This window comes from Nicotiana tabacum, chromosome 15 (assembly GCF_000715075.1).
Source record: "Nicotiana tabacum cultivar K326 chromosome 15, ASM71507v2, whole genome shotgun sequence".
NCBI lineage: Eukaryota > Viridiplantae > Streptophyta > Magnoliopsida > Solanales > Solanaceae > Nicotiana > Nicotiana tabacum.
The window spans coordinates 4,816,597-4,840,645 of NC_134094.1; the positions used below are offsets into that span (position 1 = coordinate 4,816,597).

Sequence of the window (24,049 nt, forward strand, 5' to 3'; positions counted from 1 at the left end):
GCATACTAACGTATTCAGAGTATTTCATTTATTTATGTTTTTAGATCTGAGATATTTATTTATATTATTACTATTATAATTTTTTTTAATTAACGGCAACTAAAAATCTAATGATCTTTGAATTTTTTTTTATTTTTATTTTTTATCTATCACTACGATTGAACTATTTAATATGCTACTATCTCTATTATTTTCTAAATATCTAAAAGTAGAAATTAAGCAAAGAATTAAAATGAACTAACTAAATCATCTTAAAATTAAAACACATACAGAATATCTATTATATTAGAATGAAATCCACCACAAATATCTGCTAATTACTACTTCAACCTTTATTAATGCTTATAATTTGCACAAAAACAAAAAAAAGATCATGTGCAAAATTACATGCATTTCTACATTGAAGGTAAATCAGTTCTTTTATGATGCAAAATTGACCGTCTTTTATTAAACAATCTTACTAGGGCGCAAAATTTAATGTCCTAAGTTTTCAGATTTTTTAATTCATCAACATAGAATCAGACAAATGAAAAGTCTTTAATAATCAAAGTCTAAAAAAATGACACTAAACTTTCATATACTTTAAGACAATCAACTGTACATTAAAGACAAAAGGCAAAGTTGAATCAAAAGAAGACAATATGAACCAAAATATTATCACAAGCTAAACACCTAAATAATATTCAAACATTTAAAAACTAAAGAACTGAAACTACAAAAAATCCTTTAAATGGCTCAAGTTCATATTCAAAGTAGGACATATTAAAATATATAAAACAATGATTAGAAGAAAACCTGTAGAATGAAACTTCTTTAAGAATAATAGTAGGAAACTGATATATGGTTTCAACTCTGTAATCCCAAGCGAAGTGACAACAATGAATGGAGATAAAACTGTAATGACCCAACCGGTCATTTTAACTTTTAGAACTCCGTTCCCTAAAATAAAACTTTTCGTAGGTACTAGTGAAGGACCTATCATCACATACCCACGTCATCCAGAGGCATAGTGGTGAGCTGCCTTTCTGAGCCGTTCTGCAGCTACCAGTGTCTCTTCTGATATTTATATTCTGTCTATTTTATTTCAGACAGTATTTGGAGTTTTGTATAATCTACTAGATGCTCATTCACTTGTGACACCGGGTCTTGGCACACACATTGGTAGAAGTTGGTATTTTATTATTTTTTTGGAATAAAAGTTTAATCAATGTATGATTAATTTATTAGTTGGCTTGCCTAGCTGTAGTGTTGGACGCCATCACGACCTACAGGTAAAATTGGGTCGTGACAACATGGTATCAGAGCACTAGGTTCACGTAGGTCTCACAAGTTATGAGCAGACCTAATAGAGTCTTGCGGATCGGTACGGAGACGTCTGTACTTATCTTCGAGAAGCTATATGGTGTTAGGAAGCTACCTTTCTTCATATTCTATCGTGCAATTGATGTAGTACTAAATATCCTTCTCTTATTCTCTCACAGATGGTGAGAACACACTCTAATGATATTCCAGACCAGGGAAGAGCTACTCCCCTAGTTGCTAGAGGCCGAGGCAGAGGCCGAGGGAGGGCTCCAGCCCGTGGTAGAGGGCGAGGACGTCCCAGGACTATTCCGGTGATGCCGCCAGTGGATCCAGTAGAGAATCCCATTATAGAGGAGCAGGGTGAGGTGCCTGTGGCAGAGCCAGCTCCGGTGGACTTCACTTCTGCACCGGGATTTCAGGATGTTATGGGTCGTATACTGCGATTCATGGATAATATGACTCAGGCCGGTTTATTTCCGGCAGACCCAGCCACATCTCAGGAGGGCGGGGGAGCACAGACCCCTACTGCGCAGGCTCATGGACAGGCAGCTGCTGTATATCAGACCCAGGGTGCATTACCCGTGGGTGGAGTCCAGCCAGTGGCAACAGCTATACCTGAGCCCAGGCCGGCTGTAGCCGCCGATCCTCAAAAACTATTGGACAGATGGACTAGACTACATCCTCCTGTCTTCGGGGGTGAGCGACATGAGGATCCACAGGATTTCATTAATCGTTGCAAGGATAGACTGTACAACATGAGGATATTGGAATCCCATGGGGTTGATTTTGCTACTTTTCAGCTAGAGGGTAGAGCCCGTAGATAGTGGCAGTCTTATGCTCTTGGCAGACCAGCAGATTCTCCTCCCATGACTTGGGACAGGTTCACCCGCATCTTCTTGGACAGGTATATTCCACCCTCCCAGAGGGAAGAGTTGCGGTTTCAGTTTGAGCAGCTCCAGCAGGGTCAGATGTTAGTGACCGATTATGAGGCGAGGTTTTCTGAATTATCTCGCCATGCACTAATGATACTCCCTACTGAGGCGGAGAGAGTGCGAAGGTTTGTAGCCGGTTTACATACTGGTATTCAGGATACTATAGCTCGAGAGGTTGAGATAGGTACTTCTTATGAGCGAGTTGTGGAGATAGCCCGGAGGATTGAGGGTGTACATCAGCAGAGCCGAGAGCAGATTTTGAGAGATAAGTGGTTCAGGTACTCTGGAGAGTTCAGAGGTGCTCCGTCCGGGGGCAGAGGTCAGTTCGTGAGGGGACAGTCCAGCAGACCCCTATATCCAGCACCACCACCTCCTCGAGGTGCTCCAGTGCGACCTTATCTCAGTGCTATCCCAGAGAGTTCTTACCGCCCACCAGCTATTCAGGGTCCTCCCAGTGGGTATTCAGGTCCCCAGGGCCAGACACTTAGTCAGCAGCCCGTCGCACCGAAGAGTTGTTACGAGTGCGGGGATCCCAGTCACATACGGAGGTTTTGCCCCAGGCTTCGAGGTAGACCAGTACAGCAGGGTCAGCAGCCTATGCTTACCGGACCAGTTGCTCCACCAGTAGTCCGACCACCCAGAGGTGGAGGACAGGTGGGTAGGGGCCGTCCTAGAGGTGGAGGTCATCCAGGCGGAGGCCAGCCAGTTGGCGCTCCAGCTCGGTTCTATGCTTTTTCGGCTAGACCAGATGCAGAGGCCTCAGATGCCATGATTACAGGTATTGTTTCTGTTTGTGGCAAAGATGCCTCAGTATTATTTGATCCTGGATCTACGTATTCATATGTGTCATCTCTATTTGCTCTATTCCTGGGTGTTTCTCGTGAGTCCTTGAGTACTCCTGTTTATGTGTCCACTCCTGTGGGCAATTCTGTTATGGTGAACCGGATCTACCGGTCCTGTATTATTACATTCTGTGGTTATGAAACTAGAGCAGATCTCCTATTGCTTGAGATGACCGATTTTGAAATTATTCTGGGCATGGACTGGATATCTCCATATCATGCTATTCTAGATTGTCATGCCAAGACTGTTACCTTGGCTATTCCAGCATTGCCTAAGCTGGAGTGGAAGGGTTCGCCTGTTAGTTCATTTAATCGAGTTATTTCTTTTATAAAGGCTCAATATATGGTTGAGAAGGGTTGTTTGGCTTATCTAGCCTATGTTCGGGATACTACTGCAGAGACTCCTGCTATTGATTCAGTGCCTGTAGTTCGGGAGTTTCCCGATGTATTTTCGTCAGATCTTCCAGGTATGCCACCTGATCGTGATATTGATTTCTGTATTGACTTGGCTTCATATACCCAGCCTATATCTATCCCACCGTATCGCATGGCTCCAAAAGAATTGAAAGAGTTGAAAGAACAGCTTGAAGAGTTACTAGCCAAAGGATTTGTCAGACCGAGTGTATCGTCTTGGGGTGCACCAGTATTGTTTGTGAAAAAAAGGATGGAACAATGCGGATATGTATTGATTATCGCCAATTGAACAAAGTCACTATTAAGAACAAGTACCCGTTGCCGCGTATTGATGATCTATTTGACCAGTTGCAGGGTGCTAGGGTATTCTCTAAGATCGACTTGAGGTCGGGGTACCATCAGTTGAAGATTCGGGATTTGGATGTTCCGAAGACTGCTTTCCGTACTAGATATGGTCATTATGAGTTTTTGGTAATGTCTTTTGGTTTAACTAATGCACCGACAGCATTTATGGATCTGATGAACAGGGTATTCAGGCCATATATTGACTCATTTGTCATTGTCTTCATTGATGACATTTTGATCTACTCTCGTAGTAAGGAGGAGCATGAGCAGCATATGAGAGTAGTGCTTCAGACATTGCGGGAACAAAAGCTATATGCTAAGTTCTCTAAATGTGAGTTTTGGCTAGAGTCTGTAGCATTTTTGGGACATATCGTATCGGGCGAAGGTATTAAAGTTGATCCCAAAAAGATTGAGGCAGTTCAGAATTGGCATCGTCCCACTTCGGTGACGGAGATCAGGAGTTTTCTAGATTTGGCAGGTTATTATCGTCGGTTCGTGGAAGGTTTTTCATCTATTGTAGCACCTTTGACCAAATTAACCCAGAAGGGTGCTCCATTCCGATGGTCCGATGATTGTGAGGTGAGCTTTCAGAAGCTCAAGACATCATTGACTACAACACCAGTGTTAGTGTTGCCTTCTGGTTTGGGGATGTATACAGTGTATTGTGACGCTTCGCGCGTTGGCTTGGGTTGTGTATTGATGCAGGAAGGGCAAGTTATTGCATATGCTTCACGTCAGCTGAAGCCCCATGAAAAGAATTATCCGGTACATGATTTGGAGTTAGCTGCGATTGTTCACGCTCTTAAGATTTGGAGGCATTATCTTTATGGGGTGTCTTGCGAAGTTTACACTGATCATCGCAGTTTGCAGCATTTGTTCAAGCAGAGGGATCTAAATTTGAGGCAGCGCAGATGGCTGGAGTTACTAAAAGATTATGATATTACTATCTTGTATCATCCGGGCAAAGCAAATGTGGTTGCAGATGCCTTGAGCAGAAAGGCGGAGAGTATGGGTAGTTTGGCTTTCATTTCAGCAGAGGAAAGACCATTAGCCTCAGATATTCAGTCTTTGGCTAACAGACTTGTGAGGCTGGATATTTCAGAGCCTAACCGAGTTCTTGCATGTATTGTGGCCCGGTCTTCACTATTTGAACAGATCAAGGCTCGCCAGTATGATGATCCACACCTGGTGATTCTTCGTGAAACGGTACTACGAGGTGGTACCAAGGAAGTCACTATTGGTGCAGATGGTGTTCTACGACTCCAGGATCGTCTGTGTGTTCCTAATGTGGATGAACTGAGGAAAAAGATCCTGGAGGAGACACACAGTTCTCGATATTCTATTCATCCAGGTGCTACTAAGATGTATCGTGACTTGAGGCAACATTATTGGTGGCGACGAATGAAAAAGGACATAGTTGAGTATGTAACTCGGTATCTAAATTGTCAGCAAGTTAAATATGAGCACCAGAGGCCAGGTGGCCTGCTCCAGCAGATGACCATACCAGAGTAGAAATGGGAACGAATTACTATGGATTTTGTAGTTGGGTTGCCGCGGACCTTGAGAAAGTTTGATGCAGTTTGGGTGATTGTTGACAGGTTGACCAAGTCGGCACATTTTATTCCTGTTGTGACTACGTATACTTCAGAGAGGTTGGCCCAGATTTATATTCAGGAGATAGTTCGGTTGCACGGTGTGCCAATTTCCATCATATCAGATAGAGGCCCTCAGTTTACTTCACATTTCTGGAGAGCAGTACAGAGTGAGTTGGGGACCCGTGTAGAGCTCAGCACAGCCTTTCATCCGCAGACCGATGGACAGTCAGAGAGGACAATTCAGATTTTGGAGGATATGCTCAGGGCATGTGTGATTGACTTTGGAGGTCAGTGGGATCGTTTCCTGCCTTTGGCCGAGTTTGCTTATAATAACAGTTACCAATCCAGCATCGAGATGGCTCCATTTGAGGCTTTATATGGTCGGTGATGTCGTTCACCTATCGGATGGTTTGAGCCAGGTGAGGCTAAGTTATATGGTACTGATTTGGTAAGGGATGCCTTAGAAAAGGTAAAGTTGATTCAGGAGCGACTTCGTACAGCACAGTCCAGACAAAAGAGTTACGCGGATCAGAAAGCGCGTGATATATCATTTATGGTAGGTGAAAAAGTTCTCTTGAAGGTTTCGCCGATGAAGGGAATTATGAGATTCAGGAAGAAGGGCAAATTGAGCCCAAGGTTTATAGGCCCATTTGAGGTGTTGAAATGAGTTGGGGAGGTTGCTTATGAGCTTGCCTTGCCTCCCAGCCTATCGGGAGTTCATCCGGTTTTTCACGTATCTATGCTCCGGAAGTATCATGCCGACCTATCACATGTGTTAGACTTCAGCACAATTCAGCTAGATGATAGCTTGGGTTATGAAGAGGAGCTAATTGCCATTGTTGATAAACAGGTTCGCTAGTTGAGGTCCAAGAGGATTTCTGCAATAAAAGTCCAGTGGAGGGGCCAACCAGTCGAGGAAGCGACTTGGGAGGCCGAGAAAGACATGCGGAGCGGATATCCCCACTTATTCAGCACTCCAGGTACAATTCTAAACCCATTTGAGGACGAACGTTTGTTTAAGAGGTGGAGAATGTAATGACCCAACCGGTCATTTTAACTTTTAGAACCCCGTTCCCTAAAATAAAACTTTTCGCAGGTACTAGTGGAGGACCTATCATCACATACCCACGTCATCCAGAGGCATAGTGGTGAGCTGCCTTTCTGAGCCGTTCTGCAGCTACCAGTATCTCTTCTGGTATTTATATTCTGTCTATTTTATTTCAGACAGTATTTGGAGTTTTGTATAATCTACTAGATGCTCATTCACTTGTGACACCGGGTCTTGGCACACACATTAGTAGAAGTTGGTATTTTATTATTTTCTTGGAATAAAATTTTAATCAATGTATGATTAATTTATTAGTTGGCTTGCCTAGCTGTAGTGTTGGGCGCCATCACGGCCTACAGGTAAAATTGGGTCGTGACAAAAACCACGGTCAGAGCCGAAATCTCTAAGGAAAATCGAAACCCGAATCTCGAACTTAACCTCTACTCGAACTCCATATTTTTTGCCTGATAATTTTTATTGAAAAAAAGGATGTAGAACCTTTTCCTTTTACAAAGAATTTCTGCTTTCTCTCAATATTTGTCACTTGGATATTCTTCAAATCCTTTTTTTTTCCGTCCCCCCTTTTTGCTCAGTATCCGTTTTTCTCTTTATAGGGAAGAATATTAGTAGTTTTTTTGTTCCTCAAATTTTGAGCAGGGGACATGGGTTTTTGAAGTGAAGTTGAGGAGTTCAGTTTGTGTGCTAGTGTGGATATGGATATGTGAGGGAGTGGGGGTGAGACGTGTGTGAAGTGGTGTGTGTGTAGGTAGTGATTAGTTAGATTAGGTATAAGTTAATCTTTTGGTTTTTTTTTCTTCGTCTTTTCCTTTTTGTTTTTCTTTAAAAGATAAAATATAAAGATAAGAAAAATTAACTACCTAATTTTTAGACTAAAATAATATAGGCAAACTAAATATTTACACTATAATTTAAATGACACCCAAAATATACTAAAGCTAAGCTAACTTATTTATTATAAATCTGATTTAAAGAAATCATATATTTTTTGTAAATTTTCTTTTTCTCTTTATAAATAGGAATAAGATTTATACTATAAGCATGTGAATATTTTTTTTGTAATTCTTAACTTTTCTCAAATAAGACCTATTAAAAAGAAGATAAAAGTTTAAAATATCAGGATTAGACCTAGAAAAAATATTTACACTAAAAAGAATAATATTATGATATCACTTGTATGTAATGCAAACATCATTAAACCGAACCAATCAAACGCATGGGCTAATCTAGCTACTTAAATTAGACATGAATACAGCAACATTCATTATCTTCGACTTAAACTATATATATATACTCAGTGACGAAACAATCATAAAAAATTAGATACTCTATTGACGGACGGATTAAGTTATACGTTGGTGCTTCCAAATTGTTCCGTTTGTCTCTGAAGATGTTGGTGAAGAAGTCATAGGAAGAAACTCCTGTCTAAGTTTTGGTAGACAGAACTATCGAAAACTCCTGTCCAAGTTTTGGTAGACAAAATTATCGGATAATTTTGATAATGAGAGCTAACAGATATTCTGTAAAATTAGTTGAGATACACGTAAGCTAGCCCGGATACTAGAAACTTGCATATGTCAGAATCTTATAGTTTCAAGCATTATTCAAAAACATTCAAGTCCAATTTCAAATTAGTCACGACTTTTTCTGTCTCCCTAAAGGTATATCTTTTATCTTCATAGAAATATTTTGGGTTTGTCTTTAGCATCTCTTATGTAAGAGATACTGAAATATTTCGAGAGGTTAATTTAGAATCTTGAATCTCGATAGACTCTTTTCACTTGAATTATACTCAGGTTCAAAAGTGAAAGTTCTTTAAGATCGTGGCGGAGCCAAGAATCTTAACAAGGGATTAAACAGTTTATATATGTACGAAAAGAATTTAATTCTACCGTACGAGCATAAGTCATAACAAAGAAAAATGTAAGGTCAATAATAGGTAGTTGCTTACAAACTTTTGGTAAATAGTGTTAGATGGTGAGTCTTTACCTACTCCTAGAATTTGGTAGTCAAAGAAAATAACAAAAACAACCCAGTATAATCTCACTAGTGGGCTCTGGGAAAGGTAGTGTGTACATAGACTTTACCTCTACCCTGGGGTACGTAGAGAGACTGTTTCCGATAGACCCTCGGCTCCCTCCATCCAAGAACTCCCCACCTTGCTCTTGAGGTGACTCGAACTCACAACCTCTTAGTTGGAAGTGGATGGCGCTCACCACTAGAGCAACCTACTCTTGTCAAAGAAAGTACAACTAAATCTTTGAAATCTTATGAATTTGGGAGCAACATTTTATTATCATCACCTTTACCTTCCATTGGACAGGCATATTCTCTTGTGATTCAAGATGAGAAACAGAGGGAGATACATGCTACCCCTGCATACTCAAGGGAATCTGCCTCATTCATTGCTATAAATCATCCAAGAAACTTCAGGAGATTTAATATGCAGAAAACAAGTTTTGAATCTAAGAAGAATGAAGGAACTTGTTCCTATTGCAAGAAACCTGGACATAGCATGGACAAGTGTTATAGAATTCATGGGTTTCCAGTTGATTTCAAGTTCACAAGGCAGAAAAGGTTTCATGTAGGTGCCCAAGCAAATAATACTTTCCTCTCAAATGAGGAAAATGAACAAGGAACAACAAATGCAACAGGAGTTCAGAACCTTACCAAGGAAACTGTAGCTAAGCTGTTGCAGCTTCTTCAGCAAGTAAAAATGGCACAAAACAGTGCAGGAACCTCTGATGTTGCATCAAACATGAGTTGTGCTGGTATGATCAACTTCCTTGAAAATGTTGCCTGTTCAATTCAAATCAATGATGAATCTTGGATATTGGATAGTGGAGCAACATAACACATGTCTTTCAACAAAGATTTTTTCATAAATTTGAAAACCCTACCTAAACCTCTCATGGTTAAACTCCCAAACTCTTACAAAGTTAAAGTCATACATTTAGGGACTGTTTCTCTTTTGCCTAATCTAATTCTGCAAAATGTTCTTTACATTCCATCTTTTAAATATAATCTTTTGTCTGTACATAAGTTGTGCAGATAATTCAAGCAATATGTTTTATTCACTCCCTTTTTCTATTTCCTTCTGTAGGGCCCTTCAATGAAGAGCCCACTGGAGATTGGTAAATAGGAAGGAGGACTCTACATTCTCAGATCCAGATACACTGCTGCAGTGTCTAGAAGTTTCCCTAAGTTTTGAAGAGTTTTCATTCCAAGAAGAAATTCTGTTTCCAATCATGTTTTACATTCAGGTTTTAGTTTTTTTGATTCAATTATAAAGGAAAAGCTGTGGCACTACAGATTAGGTCATATACCCCTTAGCAATATGAAAAGTGTTTCATCAGTTTCTATATCCAAGTGTTCCAAATTCTCCACTCCATATGTTATTTGTCCTATGGCAAGGCAATCCGGACTTCCTTTTTCTTCTAGTGCTAGTTCTACCAAGAAAGTGTTTGAATTAATTCATGTGGATACCTAGGGACCATACAATAGTGCTACATATGATAGATTTAAATATTTTCTTACAATTGGTGATGATTTCAGTAGAGGCACATAGACCTCTCTACTAACCAACAAATCTAATACATTCACTATTCTAAAAAGCTTTCTAGCTATGGTAGAAAGGCAGTTTAACATCAAGGTGAAAACTATAAGGTCAGATAATGCTTTTGAATTGGGAAGTGGGAACATTCAATTAGAATTTTTTCAGTCACAAGGCATTATTCAACAAACCACTTGTGTGTCCATACCACAACAAAATGGTATTGTGGAGAGAAAGCACATGCATCTTTTAGAGATATCGAGAGCCTTGTTATACCAATCACACCTACCTATATCATACTGGGGTGACTGTCTTCTTACAACAATCTATTTGATCAACAGATTTCCTTCAAGTGTCTTAAAGCTTAAGACCCCTTATGAAGTTCTTTTTTCAAGCAAGCCAAATTACTCTAACCTTAGATGCTTTGGATGCTTATGTTTTGCTTCCACTCTTTCAAATCATAGAACTAAGTTTGAACCAAGGGCTACTCCTTGTGTGTTCTTAGGTTATTCTCATGGAAAGAAGGGTTAAAAAGTCTTGAACCTCAAGAATTTAAAGCCTTTCATTTCCAGAGATGTTGTATTTCATGAAGAATTCTTTCCATTTGCTTCTATTAAGTCCTATACTTCTAATTATATTTCTTTACCCACTGTTGAAGTTACTGTAAGTAACCAGACTCCTTAAACTTCACCTTCTGCTAGCAGACCTCACAATGAACCTTCCCAAGAGCCTACTGAATCATCAATTGATCTCTATTCCTCTCCCATTCTTCAATTCATCCTAGCACACCTATTCCCTCTATCTCTTCTTCTAGGTTGTCTCCAGATTCTCCAGTATCATCTAGTCAATCACATACATCTACACTAGTTTTTTCTTCTTTGGATTCTGATCCTATGATGGATGTTCTTGTTAGGAAGTCTAACAGACCACACACAACTCCATCTTATCTCAAGGACTATATCTGTAATGTACTCCAACTCACAGATGTTAGCAACTCTTGCTTTCTCACACCTATTACACCCATTTGTATATATTTCAGTGGACTATCTTCTACAAATCAACATATGCTAAACACATTGTCCAATCTACAAGAACCTACCAACTATTTACAGGCAACACATCACCCAGGGTGGCAAGAAGCAATGGACAAAGAGATTGAGGCACTTGAACTTAATAAGACTTGGGAAATAGTTGAGTTACCACCTAGGAGGAAAGCTTTAACATGCAAATGGGTGTATAAGGTTAAACAACATTCAAATGGCAGTATGGTAAGATTAAAGGCAAGATTGGTCATTAGAGGAGACATACAGAAAGAGGGAATAGACTTCAATGAAACTTTTTCACCTGTGATAAAGATGACCACAATCAGATGCATACTGGTCACTGCAGTAAAGAAATGATGGGGTTTATACCAGCTTGATGTGAATAATGCTTTCCTACATGGAGATATAAATGAAGAAGTGTACATGAAATTTCCACCTAGGGTTGCACCTCCTTCACCCACTCATGCATACAAGTTAAAGAAATCGATTTATGGGCTATGACAAGCATCTCGATAGTGGTATGCTAAACTTACCACTGCTTTGAACTTTAAGGGATTCACTCACTCATTAAACGACTATTATTTGTTCTTTAAAAGGTTAAATTCTTCCATTTCTATAGTGGATATCTATGTAGATGATATACTCTTGACAGGAAATGACAATGTAGAATTGCATGCGTTGAAAGAATTTCTCAATCAAGAATTCAAAATTAAAGATCTTGGGGACTTACATTTTTTTCTAGGGATGGAAGTTATCCGAGAAAAAGATGGACTCATCCTTTCTCAGCGCAAATTCACTTTAGACCTTCTCCGTGAATTTAAATCCCTCCATTTGTCATCTGTTTCTTCTCTACTCGATCCATATACTCGTTTGTCTACTCACACAGGGGAACCAGTGAAGGATCCCACCTTGTATCGCCATCTACTTGGCAAACTCAACTACCTCACTAACACCCGCCTAGACTTATCCTTCACTGTCCAGCACCTCAGCCGGTACATGCAGGACCCACGACAGCCACACCTAGAAGCAACATTATGTGTGCTTCGCTATCTGCTCAAAGATCCCGGGCTTGGACTTTTTATGTCTTCTTCCTCCTCATTCAAGATCCTAGCCTTTTGTGACTCCGATTGGGCCACCTGCCCGGACTCAAGGAAATCAGTGAGTGGTATATATATTTCCCTTGGTACCTTTCCGATCTCTTGGAAATCCAAGAAGCAAACTTCCATCTCACTCAGTTCGGCAGAGGCAGAATACAGAATGCGACGCGTAGTTGCTGAGCTTACATGGTTGGTTCGTCTCTTTGAGGATCTCTCAATTCCTATTGACCTTCCAGTCACTCTTCACTTCGACAGCCAAGAAGCATTTTACATAGCAAAAAACCCCGTTTTTCACGAACGGACGAATCATGTTGAAATCGACTGTCATTTTGTGCGCGAACAATACCTAGCTGGGCTGATTTCGTTATCATTTGTTCGATCTTCTGCCCAGTTGGCAGATCTCTTCACAAAACCACTCACAGGACCTCTTCATCGTAGTATTTTGGGCAAGTTGGGTGTGTTTTCGACCCCCTCCAACTTGAAAGGGGGTGTTGGAGTCAAAGAAGATGAAAGAAGATGAAAGAGGGTTGTTTGAGAAGATGAAAGGTTTGATTAAGATCTGATTTATCAGATCCGAACACACACACATATGAGGCCATCAGTTATGGGCATGTTTATTGGGCCATCAATGCAGAATGTATTGGGCCTACTTGACTGCTTGCCCCAGCCCACTTATGGGCCTACATTTTTCAGCTTTATTATTCACACAGTGCACAACACATGGTAGCTCTGTATTTAATTATTTTTCCCATCCATGTATTTATTTTATGTACAATTTTGTACTAGCTAATAGAACATTGCCACTTGGTCAGGGGCGGATCTACAGTTATAGGTATGGGTTCCCGGGAACCCAGTAGCTTTTTCCTGGACCTTGCATTTGTATTAAAAAATTCATTGAATGTATAAGAATAATTATATAGGAACCCAGTCCTAAAATGTACTGTTGGTTCAGTGGTAAATCGGGGAACCCAGGTATGGCTCGTGTCCCATAGCCTGTTAATGTGAGTTCGAATCCCCGTAAGGTAAGGTTATTTTATTTATTTTTTTATTTTTTGAGCAATACTTTATATGAACTAGAAAAAATAAAAAAATAAAAAGGTACCAGACAGGACCACAATACACTAAGGTCCCTATCAGGTTAGTACTACTTTCCCTTTAATCTACTTTTTAAAAATAAAATAATAATAATAAATGGCTAAAGACAACCTAAAAGAAACAACCAAATCAAAATCTTCCCAAAAGTTATTTTGTATCAAATACCCAAATTTTAGGGTTTTAGACGAGAATTACAGTCACTATTCTTCATTCTTGCTTCTTGAATCTTGGCTTCTTCTTTTGTTGCATATCAAAGACAAAATCAGTGATCCTGCATTCCTGCCATCCATTGCAGGTCTTCTCACTCTTTCAATTTTTTTTAATAATTATTTTTTTACTATATTATATTATGTGAAAAAATAGCTCTTAACTTTTTGTAACCATTGTTATGATCACTTCTTCTAAAAGTCGTGTATTAATATTCGTTGGATTTGGGACTAGTACCATCTACTTTAATTTTTATTATTATTTTTAGCTTTTGTAAATTTTAATATTTTATTTTAACTTATGAAGTTGGGTCTAGATCTTATTTTTTAAGAAAAAATTAATAAACAAGAAGTAGAATCGCATTAGAATCTTTCTTTTGTTGAGGTGTTTATTGATTCTCTCGTCTCCTTGGAGTATTCTTTGTAAAGTGATCTTTTGGAAAAAATTCTTTACTGTAATATTTACTTTGTATCTTATGATTTGTAGGGAATTTTAGTGAGTCGAGATGATCAAGAGATTTTCAAGCCGCAAACCTCTTCAGGTTCTACTTCTAGTTCCCCTTCGCTAAACTCTCATTCATGTCCAGTGGTTAATGACAATGTCAATTCTTCCCAATCATCACACACAGATATTATGTTAGATTTGTATCTTCCTAACCCTGATCCTGGTGAAAGAAAATAAATTTCAAAATATCCTCCTAATCTACGCGACCGAGTGAGAAGACATTATATTCAAAGAGGGCCTTGTCGGCCTCGTAATTTTATTTTTCCAAAAACAAATTTTGGTGGAAAATTGCATCACTTTAATCCGGAATGGTTTAAAACTTCATATTCTGGATGGTTAGAATACAGTATTAAAGAAGATGCATCGTTTTGCTTATGTTGTTACTTGTTTAAAAATGATATTGGAGGATATGGGAAAAAAGTAAGTGATTCTTTTACAAAAGATGGTTTTAGGGCTTGGAATAAAGGTATAGAAAGGCTTAACGCACATGTAGGTGAAGTGAATAGTGTTCATAATCGGTGTTTCAAGATGATGCTAGATTTATCGAATCAATCACAATCTATTCTAACATCTTTTGACAAGCAGTCCGAGAAAACTAAAAGTGAGTATCGGGTTCGCTTGAATGCCTCAATTGATGTTGCAAGGTATCTTTTGAAATAAGGAATGCCTTTTCGGGGTCACGATGAGCGTGAAAATTCTACAAGAAGAGGCAACTTCTTAGATCTCTTAAAGTGGTATGCGGATAAGAAGGATGATGTAAAGAAAGTTGTGTTAGAAAATGCTCCCAAAAATGATATCATGATTTGTCCAAGTATACAAAAAGACATTGTGTGTTCTTGTGTGAAAGAAATATTGAAAGCAATTATTGAAGACTTAAACGGGGATTACTTTGGGATATTGGTTGATGAGTTTAAGGATGTCTCTCATGATGAACAAATGGCGCTTGTTTTGCGTTATGTCAACAAAGAGGGTAAAGTTATTGAGCGATTCCTTAGTATTGTTCATGTTAAAGATACATCCACAAAGTCATTAAAAGAAGCAATATGTTCTTTGCTTTTGGAACATTCATTGAGTAAATTTCAAATACGGGGACAAGGTTATGATGGAGCTTAACATGTAGGGAGAAATTAATGGTCTTAAAACTTTGATTATGAATGATACTCCTTCGGCATATTCCATACATTGTTTTGCTCATCAACTGCAATTGACTCTTGTTGCTGTTGCAAAAAAACATTATGAGACAGAATAATTTTTTGATATTCTTCCAAATGTTTTAAATATTGTTGGGGGTTCTTTTAAGCGTAGGGAGATGCTTCAAGATGATGGAGCTAGTAACATGCAGGGAGAAATTAATGGTCTTAAAACTTTGATTATGAATGATACTCCTTCGGCATATTCCATACATTGTTTTGCTCATCAACTGCAATTGACTCTTGTTGTTGTTGCAAAAAAATATTATGAGACAGAATAATTTTTTGATATTCTTGCAAATGTTTTAAATATTGTTGGGGTTTCTTTTAAGCGTAGGGAGATGTTTCAAGATGATCAAGCAGAAAAATTAGAGGAACTACTAGTCCTCGGTGAAGTTCATACAGGAAGCGATTTAAATCAAGAACTTGGACTTCAAAGGGTAGGTAATACTTGTTGTGGTTCTCATTTTAAGACAGTGCATAATTTTATTAGTTTATTCTCATCAATTATTCATGTACTTGGATTTCTTGCAATCGAGAGTTCAAATTATCATGAGATCAATGGCAAAAAGTCTAGTGGATGACATAAGATCTTATGAGTTTGTGTATATGTTACATTTAATGTTGAAAGTGTTGGCAATTACATATGATTTGAATATGGCTTTACAAAAAAAGATCAAGATATTATTAGTGCTATGAAACTTGTTGGTTTCGTAAAGACACAATTTCAAGATATGAGAGATTCTAGATGGGGTTCTTTGGGTAAGCCAAAAAAAGAATCTGAATAGACTCTCCTAAATGGAGAAGGATAGGAAAATGCTCCATCATACCTCGGACGAAATGAAAGATGCACAAGATAAAAAGTTGCAGAACATAACAATTAAACAGAACCACATAGAGCAACGATTCTTATGCATAAGGTATACAACTCCTTTATAAAATTCTTTCGTAGTAAGTAGGAGAATAGGGTAAAATGATCCTGAGAATGGTAATACGGATCCAAGGTATTATATAGTTTATATAATTTAAAGTACAGTGCATGCTCCGATGGCAGAAGCTTCGCTTTTAAAAAAGTAATTATTTTGATATACTTCAAAATAAGAGGTGATTAATTGGGTAACAGTGTAATATATACTATATAGAAGGTCAGTCAATCACACCAAACTAATAGGATGACATTCTTTGCACTTTAAGGCGTTGGGACATTAATTACAAAACCATGATTATGGATCTTGCACAATTGATAATCTTCTTTTTATATACACACGCACACACACATACACATTATCTAAGAAATCCATGTACTAGAATAAAGAAAATGAATGGATTATGATCAAAGGAAATGACTATCTTGTAGCGCAGCCATGACTTCTGGGTCCTGGAATGCAGCCATTAGTTCAGGGTCCTGGTCAAGTAAAAAACATAAAGATTGTTTTAACTTCATTGATAGAAAAAAAAAAATGTGAACAGATGACTCCTCAGTTTACATAGTAATGAAAAAACTTTCTGATAAGTGATAACAATCCTCAGCAAACTAACTCTAACACTTATTCATCATAATTAATGGTATAAGCATCACAAGTGAATGTATACAAATACAGCTACTTACATTCAATATTTCCAGGCATTCCTGCCTCCGGGCATGCGACCAGGGAAGTCGTCCCAAGGCATGCGACCAGGGAAGTCGTCCCAGGGCATGCGACCAGGGAAGCCCCCGGGCATGCCTCCGGGCATGCCACCAGCTCTCCTTGATGATGATGATTCTTGCTTCTTGGCCTTTTCATAAGCAGCCTGAGATATAAATCACAAGAGAGTTCAGAGAAGTTAAAAAGCCCAATATGTAAGCAAACAAGTAACTGAGGTTTCACCTGAGCTTCAGCCTTTTTTCTTCGTAGTTTCTCACGCTCAATCTTTCTATCTTCTCGTTCCTTATGCAGCCTTTCAAACCTCACCTGAGCTTCAGCCTTTCTTCATAGTCTCTCACGCTCAATCTTTCTATCTTCTCGTTCCTTACGCAGCCTTTCATACTTCTTGTGGTGCTCTTCAATTTTACATGCATTAGGCTCAATCTGCGACACATATATATGTAATTAAATCACTTGACAATTATCATGATGCACACAACATAAAAAGCTTAGGAACACTAGCATCCATATAATAAGACATTATATAATTGACATTATATCACTGGACACAACCTTCTTAAGCACAACACTTATTTCCTCATCATAGTCTAGCTTGGAGGCCACATGAAGATCCTTGGCTGCTTCGCCCCATTGTCCAAGCATGGCTCGTGCAATGCCACGTGATTTATATCCTTTAGCTGAATCTGGGTTGATCTGTAATAGCAATTGAATGAGAAATAATGCATTAAATGCACAAAGTTGACTACTATGCATGTAATGATCCATCTGTTCCCCAAGCATGAAAAGCATATGACAAGTATATACCTGCTGAGGCCTTCCGGATACTTCCTCATAAAGGCTTTATGAGTAGTAATAATCACTCAATGCGGATATTTGGAATAGACAAAAAATAAAAAAATAAAGACCAGAATCAGATTCTTGGCAAGCAAATCAAGTGGTAAGATCAACCTCTAAGGCTGCAGTTGCATCTCGTATGGCTGCATTTGGTTTCTTCATTTTGATGTACACTGTGGCTGTTAACATCAAGACTTTCACATTGTCACTCAATGAATGCGAATGAATAATGAAATAACATGAAACCAGCAAAAATATTATCCAAGTCGAGAAGCATATGGCAAACTGTACCTCTGGTAGCATACATAATTGCTGAAGTAGGGTTGAGGAGAATTGCCTTTGTCAAAAGTTCACTTGCTTCTTCTAGCTTACCTATCAACAACAAGCAACAAACATGAGTAATGCAACGCCAACTGAATAATACACGCTGAAAGTGCGAAGGTCTACAAATCAATCAGCATCACCTTCAGAAATTGCTTCCATGGCCTGAGATTTGGCCTCTTGAGAGGCATCACGGCTTTCCTCAGTAACCTCCACAGAGGGGTCTCCCATCTAGAAGATTAAACTTGAAAAGTTCATTTTACTGTTTCAATGTAAACATGAACCATAGCAAAAAAGCAAAAGGGTAATGTCAGTTAGCCAGACCTGTTGTGGCTCATCATTGTCAGGGTCCACAGCGTCACTCTCATCCAGTTCAACATCAGATTCAATTATCTCAGGCTCCTCTTCCTCTTCAGCAGCCCCTGTTTTATGAGTCTCATTCTCAAGATCACCCATTTCTTCATCACTCTCAGCCACCACATGAGACTTCTGCACAACAAAATAGTGCACAACGTTTTAGACAATTGGAATTCATAGAAAAGCATTTGTTTTCTCTGCGTGCACCACAAATTATTTTAGACCATGGATCTAAAAAGATCCTCCTTATTAAGGTCTTAAACGAATGCAAAATGGATGGATATAGAAGGAGTATAGAAGCCCGATAACTCTATCAATTACATCCCTATTCCAGACTCGTTGAAGCCCGTTATATGAATCCTCTATATCCATTCTGCTTTGATATTTGTATACACATGACATTAGGACTATTTTTTTTTATAAGGTAAATTGTATTAATCAAAAGGGAGCAAAAACTCCCATATACAAGAAGTATACCAAAAAGTAGAGAATTTACATCAAAACATGATTCTCTACAAAAGACGCCCAATCTTCTACACAAGTAGGGGCTATATGAGTGCACCAAAAAGCGATCAAAGATAAAAGACTATTCTTAAGATGTGAAAAAGGAGACTCAATCCCCTCAAAAGCTCTCCTATTTCTCTCCCCCAAACTATCCACATGAGAACTAACGGGGCGAACTTCCATGCCTTTTGCTTGCTTCTTCTACGGAAACCGGCCCAGCTATATACCATTTCCTTTACCGTGCTTGGCATCACCCATTGAACACCAAAAAGATTCAGGATTTCCCTCCACAAACCCGAGGACACAATACAATGCAACAAAAGATGATCAACTTCTTCCCCTGAGCTTTTACACATATAGCACAAACTAACAAGTGCAATTCCTCTCTTTCGCATATTTTCAGCAGTTAAAATCACTCCCTTCGCCGCCAGCCATGCAAAAAAGCACACCTCCGTGGGCGCCTTAGGAATCCAGATCGAGGAGTATGGAAACGTAGCCTCCTCTCTCACCAACATACTCTGGTAAAATGACTTTACGGTGAACAAACCATCGTCACGTAACCCCCATCTCCAAGAATCACAAGATGGTTGGGGCCTGTCTTGCCCATACAGCAGTGCCAACAAATCTTGGAGCTCCGCAATCTCCCAATCATGCATGTTCCTTCTAAATGAGAGGTCCCATACTACCCTCGTTCATGCTCCTTGCGAATCTGTTGGACCATCGATTCCTTCTAGTTTGAAACGCAGAAGACGTGGGGAAAGAGACCCTCAGAGTATCCTCTCCACACCACCTGTGATTCCAAAAGTTGATTCTCCTTCCATCTCACACCTTGTAAATGATGTTGCCATTGAAGCCTTCCCAATTCTTCATGATGCTCCTCCACATGCCACACCCGAAAGGTGTTGTAATTGCCTTGGTCCTCCAACCTCCTCCCGTGAAATCGTACTTTTCTATTATGACCTCCCTCCATAGAGCATGCTCTTTTACCCCAAATCTATACAGCCAATTCCCCAACAAAGCTTTGTTGAATACCCTAAGATCTTTTACTCCAAGTCTACCCCACTTCTTTGGGGAAGTGACTGTCTACCAATTCAATAGATGAAACTTTCTAGTTCCATCCGCCGCATCCCAAAGAAAATTCCTTTGAAGTCGCTCCAGTTTTTCTGTGATGCTCACAGGAGCTTGCAACAGGGACAAGTAATAGATGGGCATACTCGATAAAGTGCTTTTAATAAGCATTTTCTTACCGCCTTTTGACAAGTACCGTTTCTGCCAGCCTGCTAATCTTTTTTCAACCCTTTCAATCACTGGATTCCAAACTGTAATATCCTTATGGGAAGCGCCCAATGGGAGACTCAGGTAAGTAGTGGGAAGAGAACCCACCTTACATCTGAGAACATGAGACAAAGCATCAATGTTAGCAACCTCACTCACCGGAAAAATCTCACACTTACCGAGGTTGATTTTGAGTCTTGATACTATCTGAAACTACTGCAGGACCTGCTTCAGGTAGGTCAACTGATCCATATCGGCATCACAGAAAACCAGGGTGTCATCCGCAAAAAACAAATGAGACTCTTCGGGCACTGAGTACCCGATCGGAGCTGAGAATCCTCTCAAGAAGCCTCCGCCCGCCGCACGTTCCATCATTTTACTCAGAGCATTTATTTTTTTGATAAGGTAAATTGTATTAATCAAAAGGGAGAGAACTCCCGTGTACACGAAGTATACCAAAGACGTAGAGAATTTACATCAGAACATGATTCTCTACAAAAGACGCCCAATCTTCTATACAAGTAGGGGCTAAATGAGTGCACCAAAAAGCGATCAAAGATAAAAGACTATTCTTAAGATGTGAAAAAGGAGACTCAATCTCCTCAAAAGCTCTCCTATTTCTCTCCCCCCATACTACCCACATGAGAGCTAACGGGGCGAACTTCCACGCCTTCTGCTTTCTTCTTTTATCACTAGAATGAATAGCATGGGGGATATGGGATCACCTTGCCTGAGACCCCTGGAGCTTCCAAAGAAACCACATGGGCTACCATTAACCAGGACAGAGAATCTGACCGAGGAAATGCAGAACTCGATCCATCCCCTCCATCTTACCCCAAACCCCATCCGCATCATAATGAAATCCAGGAACTCCCAATTGACATGGTCGAAAGCCTTCTCAAGATCCAACTTGCACAGTAAGTCGGGTTCTCTATTTTTCCTTCTGGAGTCTACAAGTTCATTTGCCACCAAAGCAGCGTCCAGGATCTGCCTACCTTCCACAAATGCATTCTGGGAGGACGAAATAGACACGTCAAGAACCTTCTTGAGCCTGTTGGACAGCACTTTAGAAATAACCTTGTAAATGCTCCCCACGAGACTAATAGGCCTGTAATCTCTATTACAAGATGCACCTTCTTTCTTAGGCACAATAGTAATAAAAGAAGCATTGATACTTCTCTCGAAAACACCATTCACGTGGAAGTATTCAATGGCTATGTGAAGCTCACGAGAAAACAAATAACTGCTTGGATAAAATAAAGAGTGTAGGTTACCTTTTCAAACAATACGTATCCCACATATTACGGCCAGTCATCTTGTATATCCCTATTTCATGACTTGAACTTGGAAGTCTTATCGTCCCTATTTAAACAAATATAAGGACATTGAAGTATTTTGTTTCCCTATTTAAACAAGGAAAGGATTTCGCGTATCATTTCCTGCTAATTATGAAATCCAAGATGGTCTTGAGGATTCAAGTAACCAAATGTAGCATGTATATTTTTTATAACGAAGAAATCCTCGAGAACCCGTGGCACATGGTTCAAAACTCGACGAATAATGGATCCACCCCTCTTTCCTTCTCCACTTAAATATCACGCTTTCGCCACAGGGTTCGAACACGTGACGTATTCTAAACCACACATCATGTGGTGCTTTCTTACCACTAAATCAAAGCCCGAGGGTTTACCAGACACAACATATTTACTCTCGTGGCGATTACCAGGCAAAGACGGATCTAGTGTGGCGACATCGGATTCATCTGAACTACGTACTTTTGCGACGCATAAATTTATGTGTAGAAATCTACTAAAACTGTAACAAGTAATAGATATGAACCGACCATTTCTAATAATACAATGCTAAGAACCTTAAAAAGTTGAAATCATAGAGTTTGTATCCTAGATCCACCTATGTTACCGTGGAACCATAAATATATCCAAAAGAACAAAATATACAATGCCATAACATTTACTGATTTAGGGTAAATACCGCTTTGTATTCTCCAGCCGGAGGAATATTACCACCAAGACTGCCAAAAAAAATCAAACAAATAAATCCATCTGAGAATCACTCAGCAAACACCAGAACAACAGTATGCTGAGTAGTAATAATACATTTATATACTTAAATTTGCTTACGAAATGTCGTTTGAAACCCTTATACCAAACAGTAGAGTTACCCTTATCATAATCTATATGTCACGGGTTCGAGCCATGAAAATTATTTATTTAATGAGGTGAAATAGGGTACCTTTCAACGTAATCACGGAAAAAGGAAAGGGGAGGATCGGAGAGAAGTGAAGGATCGGACTTGCACTGTTCAACGAATTGCTTCAGTTTATTCAACTTTGTTGCGTCCATAGCTTTTTCGTTACCCTATATTTTGTTCTTTGAATTGATACAAATTGAGAAGAACGATCGGATTCAATAAGTAGGAATTTGAGGGATTTGAAATAGGGATTTGCTTCAATTATTGCTACTGCTGTGGTTTACTAGCGGACCTGTGAAGCGGGTGTTCTAGATACTTCTATTAGCTTTGTTTAGAAACTTCTAAATTTAGATTTTTTATTCGAAAAACTTCATAATAGTTCATTATTTTGGACTTAGATTCAAAATAATCCCATTTGTTTCACATTGAACACTGATGACCTGCATTCTTTGACAAAGTGTGCACTTATGGTCCTAATACCTATCTTAGACCCTTTTTCCTCTTCGTGTAAACACAATCAAATTCCAGTTTCTTTGTTTCTCTTTCTTTCTTATTAATCGATTTTCATCGACTTTTTTCCTTTTTAATTTTACAGTTTAAATTATTTCTTAAAGTGCATGTGGATCCTTGAGGCCAGGGGTAAATTTAGGGGAACAGAAGGATGTTCGAATCCCCTTCGCTGGAATATTATACTTGTTGTAAAACTATTAGTAAATGTGGATGTCCACTACTCTCACTACTTCACTCATGATGTAAATAACCTCTCACTACTCATTACTATTATGATTGTAACTCGCACACCTTCATAACCCCTCCCCATGATCTCAATTATTAATGTCATGTTTAAGATAATCATTTTATAACCTTCTATATAATAGTATAAATAGAGGCATGAAATGTGATATGAGGCATACTTGAACACTTGATAAAATAAGAAAGTTATCTCTTCTTCTCTTATTCTATTACTTATTTTCTTGTTTTATATTATTTTTTTGAGCTACATTTCTTAATACGTTATGAGCACGAAATTGAGATCTTTTCATTGTTCAAGTATATATGTTCCTTTTGTTTTCTTTGTTGTATATTTTGATTTCATGATTAGTGGCTTTAATATGAAGTTTTATAATTTCTTACATCACTGGACATGTGTAAAAATAAAGATTTTCATGTTTCTTTATTTTAGGTTGTTTGCATGATTGTTACGTGAAAGTTACTAAGTTTCATGTTAATAGAATTAATTGAGATAAGAATACTTGTTTTATGTTGTTAGGAAGTTGAAATTGTGTTAAAGTTAGAAGATATTTTTGTTCTAGTTAACATAAATAATATACTAATACTTTGAAAAAAAAATAGTATTATCTTCTATGGAATTATCACTTTAGTGTATATAGATCACAAATTTGATATTATGTCAATCTTTTCTTTACGCTATTATCCTAATGATTTCTAATTATTTATCTTCTTTGATAGTTTTCACCATGTCGAATTTGTCAAAGCTTGAGTTTGTGGCAATTGATATTTCTGAAAAGAATTACCTATCATGATTCTCGATGCTGAGATTCACTTAGCCGCTAAAGGCTTTGGTGATACCATTACTCAGGGTAATGAGGCATCAAGCTAGGACAAAGCGAAGGCCATGATTTTCCTTCGTCATCATTTGGATGCAGGCTTGAAGGTTGAATATTTGACAGTGAAAGATTCACTTGAATTGTGGAC

General features: G+C 38.7%; 1 protein-coding gene across 1 annotated transcript; it reads right to left on the reverse strand.

Annotated features, from left to right (window-relative positions):
- Nucleotides 1-16,339: 16,339 nt before the first annotated feature.
- On the reverse strand, nt 16,340-22,624 carry LOC107792479 (TPR repeat-containing thioredoxin TDX-like). The gene is made up of 10 exons (XM_016614696.2): nt 22,376-22,624; nt 22,115-22,154; nt 18,311-18,475; nt 18,130-18,217; nt 17,957-18,037; nt 17,780-17,844; nt 17,384-17,524; nt 17,054-17,254; nt 16,795-16,976; nt 16,340-16,590 (listed from the first exon to the last, which is right to left on the reverse strand). The coding sequence occupies exons 1-8, from the start codon at nt 22,483-22,485 to the stop codon at nt 17,156-17,158; spliced, it is 789 nt and encodes a 262-aa protein (XP_016470182.1). The 5' UTR covers nt 22,486-22,624; the 3' UTR covers nt 16,340-16,590; nt 16,795-16,976; nt 17,054-17,155.
- Between the last annotated feature and the right edge of the window lie 1,425 nt (nt 22,625-24,049).